The sequence below is a fragment of the Palaemon carinicauda genome, chromosome 14 (assembly GCF_036898095.1).
Source record: "Palaemon carinicauda isolate YSFRI2023 chromosome 14, ASM3689809v2, whole genome shotgun sequence".
Classification (NCBI taxonomy): domain Eukaryota; kingdom Metazoa; phylum Arthropoda; class Malacostraca; order Decapoda; family Palaemonidae; genus Palaemon; species Palaemon carinicauda.
The window spans coordinates 114,743,518-114,758,476 of record NC_090738.1 but is presented as its reverse complement, the minus strand read 5'-3'; the positions used below and the strand labels follow the sequence as shown (position 1 = coordinate 114,758,476).

Here is a 14,959-nt window from a genome sequence, read left to right as displayed (position 1 = left end):
CTACTGACACGGCTTGTGCGGATACTGCTGCAACTTATGCTGCTTCTTGGTTGCTGCTGTTATTGACTATGTTGCTGCTGTTACTTACGGGGTTGTTACTAAAACTGATTCCACTTTTGTTTTTGCTGTTACTACAGAAGCAGATTTTGCGAATACTGCTGCAGCTTATGCTGCTTTTGGGTTGTTGTTGTTATTGACGATGGTGCTGCTAATACTGACGGTGTTGCTGCTGAAATTGATTCCACTGGTGTTTGGGCTGTTACTGCTGATACAGCTTATGTGGTTATTGCTGTAACTTATGCTGCTTTTGGGTTGCTTCTGTCACTAAGGGTGTTGCTGCTAAAACTAATTCAACTGCTACTGTTACTGACGGTTTCTTGCTAAAACTGCTTCCACTGCTGCTGTTACCTGTACTGATTGTACAGTTTATGCTGCTTTCGGGTTGCTGCTATTACTGACAGTGCTGCTGCTAAACCTGCTTCCCCTGCTATTACTTGTACTGATTTTACTACTAATAGTATTATTATTATTATTATTATTATTATTATTATTATTATTACTTGCTAAGCTACAACCATAGTTGGAAAAACAGCATGCTATAAGCTCAAGGGTTCCAACAGGGAAAATAGCCCAGTGAGGAAAGGAAATAAACAAACTACAAGAGAAGTAATTAACAATTAAAATATTTCAAGAATAGTAACAACATTAAAATAAACCTTTCATATGTAAACCATAAAAACTTAAAAAAAAATACAAGAGAAAGAGAAATAAGATAGAATAATGTGCAAGAAAACTCTAACCCAAGAAAGTGGAAGACCATGGTACAGAGGCTATGGCACTACCCGAGACTAAAGAACAATGGTTTGATTTTGGAGTGTCTTTCTCCTAGAAGAGCTGTTTACCATAGCTGAAGAGTATCTTCTACCCTTACCAAGAGAAAAGTAGCCACTGAACAAATACAGTGCAATAGTTAACCTCTTGAGCGAAGAATAATTGCTTGATAATCCCAGCGTTGTCAAGTGTATGAGGAAAGAGGCGAATGTAAAGAATAGGTCAGACTATTCAGTGTATGTATAGGCAAAGGGAAAATGAGCCGTACCCAGAGGGAAGGATCCAATGTCGAACAGTCTATACTAATGTTGACGTTGTTAATGCTCCTAGTAATCTTAACGCTTATGCTTATAGTAATCCCCCTGATTATGCTCCTAGTTATCCTCCTGCTTATGCTTCTAGCAATCCTCCTGCTTATGCTCCTATTAATCTTCCTGCTTATGCTCCTAGTAATTTTCCAGCTTATGCTTTTAGTAATCCTCCTGATTATGCTCCTAGTAATCTTCCCGCTTATGCTCCTAGTTATCCTCCTGTTTATGCTCCCAGTAATCTTCCCGCTTATGCTCCTAGTAACCCTCCTGCTTATGCTCTTAGTAATCTTCCTGCTTATGCTCTTAGTAATTCTCCTGCTTATGCTCCTAGTAATCCTCCTACTTATGCCCCCAAGTAATCTTCCTGCTTGTGCTCCTAGTTATCCTCCTAATTATACTCTTAGTAATCCTCCTGCTTATGCTCTTAGTAACCCTCCTGCTTATGCTCCTAGTAATCTTCCTGCTAATGCTCCTAGTAATCCTCTTGCTTATACTCATAGTAATCTTCCTGCTTATGCTCCTAGTAATCTTCCTGCTTATGTTTATAATGCCATTGTAACCGCTGTGGTTTCTTCTTCTTCTTCCACTACTTCCGTTTCGAGTGCTACTCGGGCTTTGTACTTTAATCCCAAATTCTACTGTTTACCATTAAAGGATTAAGCATCTGTTTCTCGGGGAACACGTCCCAGTAATCCTTTCTCCAATTCTTCATTATAATATCCTTCAAATAGGATTTTTAAGGTTTTTTTCCCCATATGAAATACATTATTTCGTTTTTCTTCAGTCAATGTTTGTTTCCTCTGTGGATTTCCCCTTTCAGTTTCTCAGTGACTTTCGCTCATGTGCACTAATGCCACTTTTGACAAGATAAGAAGATTAACTTTATTTTCCCTAACTTATTCAATTGTTCAAATCACAAACAATTTTTTTTCCATCTCTACGGAAACCTTTATTTGGGCTTATGCAACATGGTGGCTTACTTCCCTCTTGGGGGACATAGTATTGTTTCTCAATGATTCGTTCATTTTTCGTTGGAGTTCGTCTGAAATAACAGGATTTTCCTCTTTATTTTATAAAAGGATTTCCTTAAAACTTCCCACATAGACATCGTTCTCTTTGAAAGCGGAGAGGTGGTAGAATGGGAATATTATTATGCCAGAAATATAATGGAATCTTAAAGGAGTGAGCTATTTGTGGTTTCCATATCTACAGTTTCTTTGTTTTGGGGTATTAGATGGCATTGTTGAGTCTTATAGTAAAATCAAGATAGGGTAAAGAGCCTGCATATGTATCGATCTATATACTCAGAAACAATAACACTCGTGTGTGTTCAGTATACTGTATATATATATATATATTTCGCCTGGGTCTGTGATCCCGAGGTTGTTAAGAGAATCCAGACATTAATATATCAAAAATATATATGGCTTATTTGAATATGAAAAACACGTAAAAATGTGCAAAATTTATCATTAATTGAATGCCAAGTAACAAACTACCAATTAGCTACGATGGTGAAGATGGGTTGATTTCAATTCTAAGTACAAAATACCTGAATTCGACAGGTATAAGCACAGTAGAATTGTCATTGACTTTTATATTTGTTCGTGGCCAAGTGGGTTAGTCACTGTCTATATAAGCTTGCCGACCAGGGTTCGATTCCCGGCCGGAGCCAAGCTCTTGTCTTTGTGAGATTTCGCCTGGGTCTGTGATCCCGAGGTTGTTAAGAGAATCCAGACATTAATATATCAAAAATATATATGGCTTATTTGAATATGAAAAACACGTAAAAATGTGCAAAATTTATCATTAATTGAATGCCAAGTAACAAACTACCAATTAGCTACGATGGTGAAGATGGGTTGATTTCAATTCTAAGTACAAAATACCTGAATTCGACAGGTATAAGCACAGTAGAATTGTCATTGACTTTTATCTTTGTTCGTGGCCAAGTGGGTTAGTCACTGTCTATATAAGCTTGCCGACCAGGGTTCGATTCCCGGCCGGAGCCAAGCTCTTGTCTTTGTGAGATTTCGCCTGGGTCTGTGATCCCGAGGTTTTTAAGAGAATCCAGACATTAATATATCAAAAATATATATGGCTTATTTGAATATGAAAAACACGTAAAAATGTGCAAAATTTATCATTAATTGAATGCCAAGTAACAAACTACCAATTAGCTACGATGGTGAAGATGGGTTGATTTCAATTCTAAGTACAAAATACCTGAATTCGACAGGTATAAGCACAGTAGAATTGTCATTGACTTTTATCTTTGTTCGTGGCCAAGTGGGTTAGTCACTGTCTATATAAGCTTGCCGACCAGGGTTTGATTCCCGGCCGGAGCCAAGCTCTTGTCTTTGTGAGATTTCGCCTGGGTCTGTGATCCCGAGGTTGTTAAGAGAATCCAGACATTAATATATCAAAAATATATATGGCTTATTTGAATATGAAAAACACGTAAAAATGTGCAAAATTTATCATTAATTGAATGCCAAGTAACAAACTACCAATTAGCTACGATGGTGAAGATGGGTTGATTTCAATTCTAAGTACAAAATACCTGAATTCGACAGGTATAAGCACAGTAGAATTGTCATTGACTTTTATCTTTGTTCGTGGCCAAGTGGGTTAGTCACTGTCTATATAAGCTTGCCGACCAGGGTTCGATTCCCGGCCGGAGCCAAGCTCTTGTCTTTGTGAGATTTCGCCTGGGTCTGTGATCCCGAGGTTGTTAAGAGAATCCAGACATTAATATATCAAAAATATATATGGCTTATTTGAATATGAAAAACACGTAAAAATGTGCAAAATTTATCATATATATATATATATATATATATATATATATATATATATATATATATATATATATGTGTGTGTGTGTGTGTGTGTGTGTGTATATGTATATATAAGAGAGAGAGAGAGAGAGAGAGAGAGAGAGAGAGAGAGAGAGAGAGAGAGAGAGAGAGATTGGTTTGTATAGGAATATACAGTATATGTCTACTTATCTATATGTATATATATATATATATATATATATATATATATATATATATATATATATGTATATATATATATATATATATATATATATATATATATATATATATATATATATATATATACAGTATATATATATATATATATATATATATATATATATATATATATATATATATATATATATGTATATATATATATATATATATATATATATATATATATATATATATATATATAAACATATATCATTGGATTCTATTATAAGCGAATACCTCATGAAGATGAAAGACAGAAGGAGTATCTAAATCTATCAGGGAATAAGCGATCCACAATATAGATCAATGTTAACAACAAGTTAAAAGGAAAGACCCCGATTTGTTTAATTGGCAAAGGGTAATAAAGAAATGCCTAATTAAGGATCCTCCGAGAATATTAGGTCGTAAACAGGACTAAAGTATCTTTAAGCGTTTTAAGGTCACCCTTCATATACTACTTCGCTACACTTACTCAGGTACTCGTTAATGTTCATGACTTAATTATTTGGAATAAACCCGGATTTTATCCTTTTCTATTAATACTTATCCCTTTAATAGTTCTTTTTGTTTTTGTTTATTTTTAACCATATTTTTTTACATGTATTAAATGAAACTATTAGAGAGATTACTAGAGTGCCATATGTGGATGAGATCTTGGTGAGACGTAAATAGAGATGGTTTGGCCATGTTTTTCGCACTCCCCAAGAGAGATTAGTTCACCAAACTTTCAACTGGGCTCCACAAGGCACTAGAAGAGTTGGAAGACCCAGGCCTACATAGCTGAGGACTACGAAACGTGAAGTGAGAGACGCTGAATGGAGAAGTTTATATTTAAAAGCTCAAGATAGAGACGACTAGTACTAGGGAAATCTAACCAAGACCCTTTGCGTAAAAGGCGTAGGAGATGATGATGATGAAGATTTTTATCTCAAAGAGGCGTGCATTTTAGTATTTCTTGGGCGCTCCAAATTAAGTAAACTAGTTGCTTGTATAATCAGTTATATAAAGGACCTTATTCAATGGCATACACGCACAAACACACATATCCAATCTATGTTAATCTAATTATCATATCATCTTCATATCAAATGATATTTTGATTAATCTATATTTTTTTCTGTGCAACGTTGTAGTCTACGGGAAATAAACTCCGCGTTTAGAGAGTACCACTGAGCTCCCATAATTAGACATACCGTCGTTCAGTCCCAGATGGTACGTAACGTCCCAATAGGTAAAGAATTGTTATATCGACCATCTCTTTTATAACAGTTACTTTTGACAGCATAAACACCTTCGTCATACTACTAGGAAAGCAAATGTAATAGTTAATTATTTTTGCTAGTGTACGCAACCGGTCAAAAATGCTGGATATATATTTTATGCGCACACAAAACCCCCTCTGACCAGGGTATTACTACTCCCTCTCCCCGTACCGGAGGGACGGGGAGAGCTGAGCAAGACCGAAAAGAAATATAAATATAAACACATATTTACTATATATATATATATATATACATACATATATGTAATATATATACAGTGTATATATATAAATATACAGTATATATATATATATATATATATATATATATATATATATATATATATATATATATATATATATATATATATACAGTATATATATATATATATATATATATATATATATATATATATATATATATATATATATATATATGTAATATATATACAGTATATATATATATATATATATATATATATATATATATATATATATATATATATATATATATATATATGTATATATATATATATATATATATATATATATATATATATATATATACATATATATATATATATATATATATATATATATATATATATATATATATATATATATATATATATATATATATAGCCAGAAACTTTCTCTTTACTATATATATTTATAGTTCTAAACATATTTTTAACGATGAAAAGAAACTTCGTCTGGAACGTCAACATCTTATTTACGCCAAATAAAAACATCCGGAGACGGCAGCTTGAACATTCTCATCCGTAAAGATTACTGTCAATATCTGTCCACCTTCCAAACGGCAAATGTCTCGAAAACGCTGTTTCAGTTTTTAGTTTCAGTTTTCAGTTTCAGGTTTCAGTTTCAGTTTCAGTTATTAGTTTCAGTTTTTAGTTTCAGTTTTCAGTTTCAGTTTTTAGTTTTAGTTTTCCGTTTTAGGTTTTATTTTCAGTTTTCAGTTTCGGTTTTCAGTTTCAGTTTTCAGTTTTCAGTTTCAGATTTTAGTTTCAGCTTTTAGCTTCCGTTTTCAGTTTCAGTTTTTAGTTTCAGTTTTCACTTTCAGTTTCTAGTTTCATTTTCTAGTTTTAGTTTTCAGTTTCAGTTTTCAGTTTGAGTTTTTAGTTTCAGTTTTCAGTTTCAGTTTTTAGTTTGTTTATAGTTTCAGTTTTCAGTTTCCGTTTTTAGTTTCAGTTTATAATTTCAGTTTTCAGTTTCAGTTTTAGTTTCCGTTTTTAGTTTCAGTTTTCAGTTTCAGTTTTTAGTTTCAGTTTCAGTTTTCAGTTCCAGTTTTAGTTTTAGTTTTTAGTTTCAGTTTTCAGTTTCAGTTTTTAGTTTCAGCTTTTAGTTTCCGTTTTCAGTTTCGGTTTTTAGTTTCAGTTTTCAGTTTTAGTTTTTAGTTTCCATTTTTAGTTTCAGTTTTCAGTTTCAGTTTTTAGTTTCAGTTTTCAGTTTTCAGTTTCAGTTTTTAGTTCCGGTTTTTAGTTTCATATTTTAGTTTTTTCGTATTGTTTTCATTTTTTCTCCTTTTATTCCAGCTCGTGATAAAAGTCTTTACAGAACTGATTTATCAGACAGATGAGGCAGTTTCGAAAGATTTTGAGGTTTACTCTTCGATAAATAATTTTTTTCTTTTTTTTTTATTATTTTACACTTCTTCGTCTTCTTCTTCTTCTTCTTCTTCTTCTTCTTCTTCTTAATGTTGCAAATGCCAAGGCCATTGTAGTTGAAATCCAATGAAGCAAATTGAGTCTCTCTCTCTCTCTCTCTCTCTCTCTCTCTCTCTCTCTCTCTCTCTTCTTCTTCTTCTTCTTCTTCTTCTTCTTCTTCAATTCAGTGTCCATATTTTTAGTTCTACTTCCATTCGAGAGTTTTCAAAATTGATCGCCGATAAACGTCTCTCTCTCTCTCTCTCTCTCTCTCTCTCTCTCTCTCTCTCTCTCTCTCTCTCTCTCTCTCTCTCCAACTAGGCTATAACGTCTCATCAGCCTTACAAGGTCAAATTTGCTCAACCCTTTTGCAGAACGAAGTTAAATCCTCCACCAGCTACTTCTATTCAAAGGCTTGCCTCACAAAACTTCATTATTTAAAATCTCATCCCTAAAACGCTTCAAATTCTAAAACTTCGTCAATTTCACAGAACTTCACTACCTAAAAACTCATCTAAAAAGAAACTTTTATATTCTAAAACTTCATCAGCGTCGACATTCGACACTGGTAATAAACATATTTCGAAGGTCGCTTAGAAATTCCAGTCGAAGTCTGGACTATTAATTCATTTAGAGCTAAATTCCAGGTTATAGAACTCTCCATATTCCTAGGTTCCAAACTTCGCCATTTCCAGAGAAATATCTTTTTTTGGATAAAATGTGATATGAAAGTCAAGGGAATTTTCTCTTAAGTGATGGGTGACGATTTCTATAAAAAGGATGATATTAATATCTTACTAAAAAAGGGATTAAGGACTGGAAGTGACTTACAAAAGAAGGAAAATGGGGGATTTCTGAATGCATTTCATAAGACAGGGGAAGGAAACAGGAGCACATTCACACACGTATATATAGTACACACTCAAACATACATATTCTGTATATATATATATATATATATATATATATATATATATATATATATATATATATATATATATATATATATATAAAACTATATGTATTTCATATAAATGTATATATTTACAAATACTAATATATATAGTAACATACACACATACATATACTATATATATATATATATATATATATATATATATATATATATATATATATATATATATATATACATATATATATATATATTATATATATATATATAATATATATATATTTATTATATATATATCATAAATTTTGCATATTTAGACGTGTTTTTCATATTCAAATAAGCCATATATTTTTGATACATTAATGTCTGGATTCTCTTAACAACCTCAGGATCAGAGCCCCAGGCGAAATAGCACAAAGATTAGAGGTTGTGACCGGCCGGGAGTCGAACCCTGGTCCGGCAAGCTTGTATAGACAGTGACTGACCACTTGCCCAATATGATTGTTTTCGTGATAAAATAAGTTAAAAAAGTATTTTTTGTGTGTTTACTTGAATCATTAAAGTAAAGCCTGCATAAATATCAATAGATAAATAAGTGAATGATTAAATTAAAAAGTAAATAGATAGATGAATAGATAAGCAAGAAATTAGATTAGTAAGGAAATGCTTGGATAAATAAAATTGATGAAAAAAAAATATATTAGATAAATATGATGAAAAGAAAAATAGGCTTATTTAAGAGGCAAATTTCGAAACTTACAAAGAGATAAAAGTGATGAAAATATGCATGAATAAACATAAACTGCCGGCAAATGAGGTCATGAAAGGAATATAAAGAAGAGAGCAATTTATTCCTTCGATAGATCATGGAACTTTCGCAGTGAAATACATTCTTGAGGACCATTTTCAAGTCGCACTTGGGCCGTTTCTCGCCCTTAACTTCCCGGGCCATAAGCAAAAACTTTTCTGGAGGTCGATCATATTCCGAAGGTTGATTAGAAATTCTCTATGAGTCGTGTGCAATAAACTCCTCCTTTTTTTTTTCTCTTTGTCTTGATCGTTTTAATGGGTTTGTCTAGTCCGGGCGTTATGAAAATATCGGGAAGGTGGTATTAAACGAGATCTTCCTGTTGTGAATTTTATCCAAAAGTGGATTTGATCTGGAATGGAGTGACGAAAATGTGAAAGGAAAGGGAGTGTTGGAGAGTCATGGACTGAATCTATCCTTTTTCCAAAAGGAGATAAGATGGGAATGTAGTGACGAAAAGGTGAAAGAAAGGGGAGTGGTGGCTAGTCCTGGACTGAATCTATCCCTTGTCCAAAAAGGGATAAGATGGGAATGTAATGACAAAAAGGAAAGGTGAAAGGAAGGGAGTGTTGGCTAGTCATGGAGTGAATCTATCTCTTGTCCAAAAGTAGATATGATTGGAATGTAGTGACGAGAAGGTGAAAGGAAATGGAGTGTTGGCTAGTCCTGGAGTAAATCCATCCCTTGTCCATAAGTGGATATGATCTGAAATGTAGTGACGAAAAGGTAAAAGGAAAGGGAGTGTTAGCCAGTCGGAGATTGAATCTATCCCCTGTCCAAAATTAGATATGATGTGAATGTAGTGACGAAAAGGTGAAAGGAAATGGAGTGTTGGCTAGTCCTGGATTGAATCTATCCCTTGTCCAAAAGTGGATATGATTGGAATGTAGTGAAGAAAAGGAAAGGTGAAAGGAATTGGAGTGTTGGCTAGTCCTGGAGTAAATCCATCCCTTGTCCATAAGTGGATATGATCTGAAATGTAGTGACGAAAATGTAAAAGGAAAGGGAGTGTTAGCCAGTCGGAGATTGAATCTATCCCCTGTCCAAAATTAGATATGATGTGAATGTAGTGACGAAAAGGTGAAAGGATACGGAGTGTTGGCTAGTCCTGGATTAAATCTATCCCATGTCCAAAATTAGATATGATGTGAATATAGTGACGAAAAGGTGAGAGGAAAGGGAGTATTGGCTAGTCATGGAGTGAATCTATCCCTTGTCTAAAAGTGAATATGATCTGGAATGTAGTGACGAAAAGGTAAAAGGAAAGGGAGTTTTGGCTAGTCGTGAATTGAATCTATCCCTTGTCCAAAATTATATATGATCTGGAATGTAGTGACGAAAGGATGAAAGGAAAGGGAGTATTGGCTAGTCATTTAATGAATCTATCCCTTGTCCAAAAGTGAATATGATCTGGAATGTAGTGACGAAAGGATGAAAGGAAAGGGTGTATTGGCTAGTCATGGAATGAATCTATCCCTTATCCAAAAGTGAATATGATCTGGAATGTAGTGACAAAAAGGTGAAAGGGAATGGAGTGTTGGCTAGTCATGGAATGAATCTATCCCTTGTCTAAAAGTGCACATGATGTGAATGTAGTGACGAAAAGGTGAAAGGAAAGGGAGTGTTGGCTAGTCATGTATGGAGCCTATCCCTTGTCTAAAAGTGGATATAATGGGAATCTAGTCGCTAAAATGTGAAAGGAAAGCGATTGTTGGCTAGTCATGGAATGAATCTATCCCTTGTAAAAAAAGTGTATGTGATGGGAATATAATGACGAAAAGATGAAAGGAAAGGGAGTGTTGGCTAGTCCTGGATTGAATCTATCCCTTGTCTAAAAGTGGATATGATGGGAATGTAGTAGCTAAAAGGTGGAAGGAAAGGAAGTGTTGGCTAGTCATGTATGGAGCCTATCCCATGTCCAAAAGTGGATATGATGTGAATGTAGTGATGAAAGGGTGAAAGTAAAGGGAGTGTTGGCTAGTCATGGAATGAATCTATCCCTTGTCCAAGAGTGGATATGATCTGGAATGTAGTGAAGAAAGGATGAAAGGAAAGGGAGTGTTGGCTAGTCATAGAATGAATCTATCCCTTGTCCAAAAGTGAATATGATCTGGAATGTAGTGACGAAAAGGTGAAAGGGAATGGAATGTTGGCTAGTCATGGAATGAATCTATCCCTTGTCCAAAAGTGAATATGATCCAGAATGTAATGACGAAAAGGTGAAAGGAAAGGGAGTGTTGGCTAGTCATAGCATGAATCTATCCCTTGTCCAAAATTGCACATGATGTGAATGTAGTGACGAAAATGTGAAAGGAAAGAGAGTGTTGGCTCGTCATATATGGAGCCTATCCCGTGTCCAAAAGTGGATATGATATGAATGTAGTGATGAAACGATGGAACGAAAGGTGGTGATGGGCTTCCGTGGATGGAATCTATCTCTTGGAATTATTCATGTTAAAAACAAACTTCGTAGGCAAAGGTAATGCTATATGACTCCATAGTTAATGACTGATTCGCTTCTGTAAAGAGGAATGTTATATCGAAATAATGAAAACGGTGATAAATAGATAGAAGTGATAATGAAAGGCAGACAGTAAGTAGAGAGAGATACCGACAAAAACACGCGCGAGAGAGAGAGAGAGAGAGAGAGAGGAGAGAGAGAGAGAGAGAGAGAGAGAGAGAGAGAGAGAGAGAGAGAAAGTGTTTTTAGTGTATCTTCAGAAAATGAAAAACGAATATTCTCACAGCAATTTAAAAATGACTCATTATTGGTAAACAAAATGTTCATTAATAAGCTTTGTATATTTTCTTATCGATTTTTCTGGAGAGAGAGAGAGAGAGAGAAAGAGAGAGGAGAGAGAGAGAGAGAGAGAGAGAGAGAGAGAGAGAGAGAGAGAGAGAGAGAGAGAGAGAGAGAGAGAGAAATATAGTGTTCTTAGTGTATGCTTCAGAAAATGAAAAACGAATATTCTCACAGCAATTTAAAAAGGACTCATTATTGGTAAACAATATGTTGATTTACAAGCATGGGATATTTTCTTATCGATTTTTATGAGAGAGAGAGAGAGAGAGAGAGAGAGAGAGAGAGAGAGAGAGAGAGAGAGAGAGAGAGAGAGAGAGTGTTTTTATGTATCTTCGGAAAATGAAAAACGAATATTCTTACAATAATTTAAAAATGACTCATTATTGATTTTCAATATGTTGTTTTACAAGCAGGGCATATTTTCTTATCGATTTATATATATATATATATATATATATATATATATATATATATATTATATAATATATATATATATATATATATACACATATAAATATATATATATATATATATATATATATATATATACATATATATATATATATACAAATATATATATATATGTATATATATATATATATATATATATATATATATATGAGAGAGAGAGAGAGAGAGAGGAGAGAGAGAGAGAGAGAGAGAGAGAGAGAGAGAGAGATTACATATTCCTCTTCTGTTTGCAGTTTTACAATCCATTTGTTTATTTGTTCTCAAAAAAAAAATAAATCAACTAATATTTTCCTAGGCGCGTTTGAAAAGATTTGTACTCTACACTAGACGTTAAATGAAATTGATGTTATTTCCAGAAATTATGTAATGGTTGTTCTGAATTTCAATATATTTTCTATTTTTTGTATACATGTGTGTGTGTAGACAGAGAGAGAGCCTATTTATATGAGTCTATATATGTGAATATCCATGTGTGCATATATATATATATATATATATATATATATATATATATATATATATATATTATATATATATATATATATATAGATATATACATACATATACAGTGTATATATATACATATATATATATATATATATATATATATATATATATATATATATATATATATATATATAATATATATATATATATATATATATATGGTTGTGTGTGTTCTTTATTTCCTTCTATATTCCATTTTCTCTTTATGTATTTGTGTAAAAATATTTATATCCCTATTCAGATAGCGACATTTACAATCAAAAGTAAACTTATATATTTAATAAACATTTCATATCAACTTTCTGAAGAAACTAATCATTTCCCATCACTCAATCATTTTGTAAATAAATAAGACCATTCGATGAAATAAACACAACTCAGAATCCATTTCGAACTGAATAATGATGTAAATAATTATCTAATTATCCCCAAAAAACAAATGTTTTTCCTTATGATAAGAGAACTAATCCTTCCCCCTTCAGGGTTGAATTGCGCGTATCCTCACCTTGAAAAAGCACTTTTTTTTTCTTTAATAAAAATGATATACATTATCCCTTCTGAAGTTATTAATGATTGCCCCTCCTCTCTCTCTCTCTCTCTCTCTCTCTCTCTCTCTCTCTCTCTCTCTCTCTCTCTCTCTCTCAAGTAATCTCTCATCATCCTACCTAAAAAATAATCCGTTCTTAAGCTCATCCTAATTTCAATCCAGGTACTAAAGGTTAAGATTTTCTTTTCGCCAAGCAGCGATGCCATGTTTCCCATCCCTCTAGCATGTCCTTGATACGAGGTTGCTTTATATAAGAGAAGATATGGCAACGCTTCAAAGAAATGCCACGTCTGCCAGATTTTACCCTCGTACGTATGGAATGGTTAGTCCTTATTACGAGGTTGCTTGATATATAGGAAGATGTGACACCACTTCAAAGAAATGCCTCATCTGCCAGATTTTACCCTTGTACCCTTGTACGTATGGAATGGCTAGTCCCTATTACGAGGTTGCTTTATATAAGAGAAGATATGGCACGCTTCAAAGAAATGCCACATCTGCCAGATTTTACCCTTGTACGTATGGAATGGCTAGTCCTTATTACGAGGTTGCTTTTTATAAGAGAAGATATGGCAACGCTTCAAAGAAATGCCACATCTACCAGATTTTTACCCTTGTACGTATGGAATGGCTAGTCCCTATTACGAGGTTGCTTTTTATAAGAGAAGATATGGCAATGCTTCAAAGAAGTGCCACATCTACCAGATTTTTACCCTTGTACGTATGGAATGGCTAATCCCTATTACGAGGTTACTTTATATAAGAGAAGATATGGCAACGGTTCAAAGAAATGCCACATCTACCAGATTTTTACCCTTTTAAATATGGAATTGATGGATTAGGGTTATGACATGTGGCAACAGCTCCAACACCCTTCAAATCTCAATAACTTTCAACTTTACTGTATATTATTGTTCTCCCTTCCATGATTATTTTTCCATAACGTGAGTGATATTCCTATACCCTTCGAAATTGAATAACTTCACCCTAAACCACATGAATAATTGCTCAGATAAATATAAATCTTTATTTTTTAATCACCCAGAAAAGGGTGAATTTTTTTCTTTTGGATCATTTAATTATTGTGTTTTCTTTCTTTTAAAGGAAAGGATGTTTCTCATAGTCCCTTCAAAACAAAATGATATTTGTCTATCAAGTCATTAAGGGAATTATCACCCAAAGTAATTCTCTGAGAATTATCATCAAAAGTAATTTTCTGGGAATTATCACCCAAAGTAATTCTATGGGAATTATCACCTAAGTAATTTTCTGGGAATTATCACCCAAAGTAATTCTCTGAGAATTATCACCAAAGTAATTTTCTGGGAATTATCACCCAAAGTAATTCTCTGAGAATTATCACCTAAGTAATTTTCTGGGAATTATCACCCAAAGTAATTCTCTGAGAATTATCACCAAAGTAATTTTCTGGGAATTATCACCCAAATTAATTCTCTGGGAATTATCACCCTAAGTAATTCTCTGAGAATTATCATCAAAAGTAATTTTCCTGGAATTCTCACCCATTGTTATACTCTGAGATTTATTCCTCAAAGTAATTCCCTGGAAAATATAACCCAAAAGTAATTTTCTGGGAATTTTTACCCAAAGTAATTCTCTGGGAATTATCAACCAAAGTAATCATCTGGGAATTTTCACCCAGAGTTATACTCTGGGAATTATTCCTCAAAGTAACTACCCGGAAATTATAACCCAAAGTAATCCCCTAAGAATTCTCACCCAAAGTAATTCTTTTGGAAAGATCACCCTAAGTAATCCTCCTTGCTATATTAAGGACGCTA

At 33.3% G+C, this 14,959-nt stretch overlaps 1 protein-coding gene across 1 annotated transcript; it reads left to right on the top strand.

Moving 5' to 3' along the window:
* Positions 1–1,069: 1,069 nt before the first annotated feature.
* On the top strand, positions 1,070–1,501 carry LOC137652939 (uncharacterized). Its single transcript, XM_068386332.1, has one exon. The coding sequence runs from the start codon at positions 1,070–1,072 to the stop codon at positions 1,499–1,501; it is 432 nt and encodes a 143-aa protein (XP_068242433.1).
* Positions 1,502–14,959: the final 13,458 nt, after the last annotated feature.

Bases quoted from the DNA above. Each gene is read 5' to 3' on its own strand.
- LOC137652939 (XM_068386332.1), top strand. From the start codon at position 1,070: ATGTATAGGCAAAGGGAAAATGAGCCGTACCCAGAGGGAAGGATCCAA.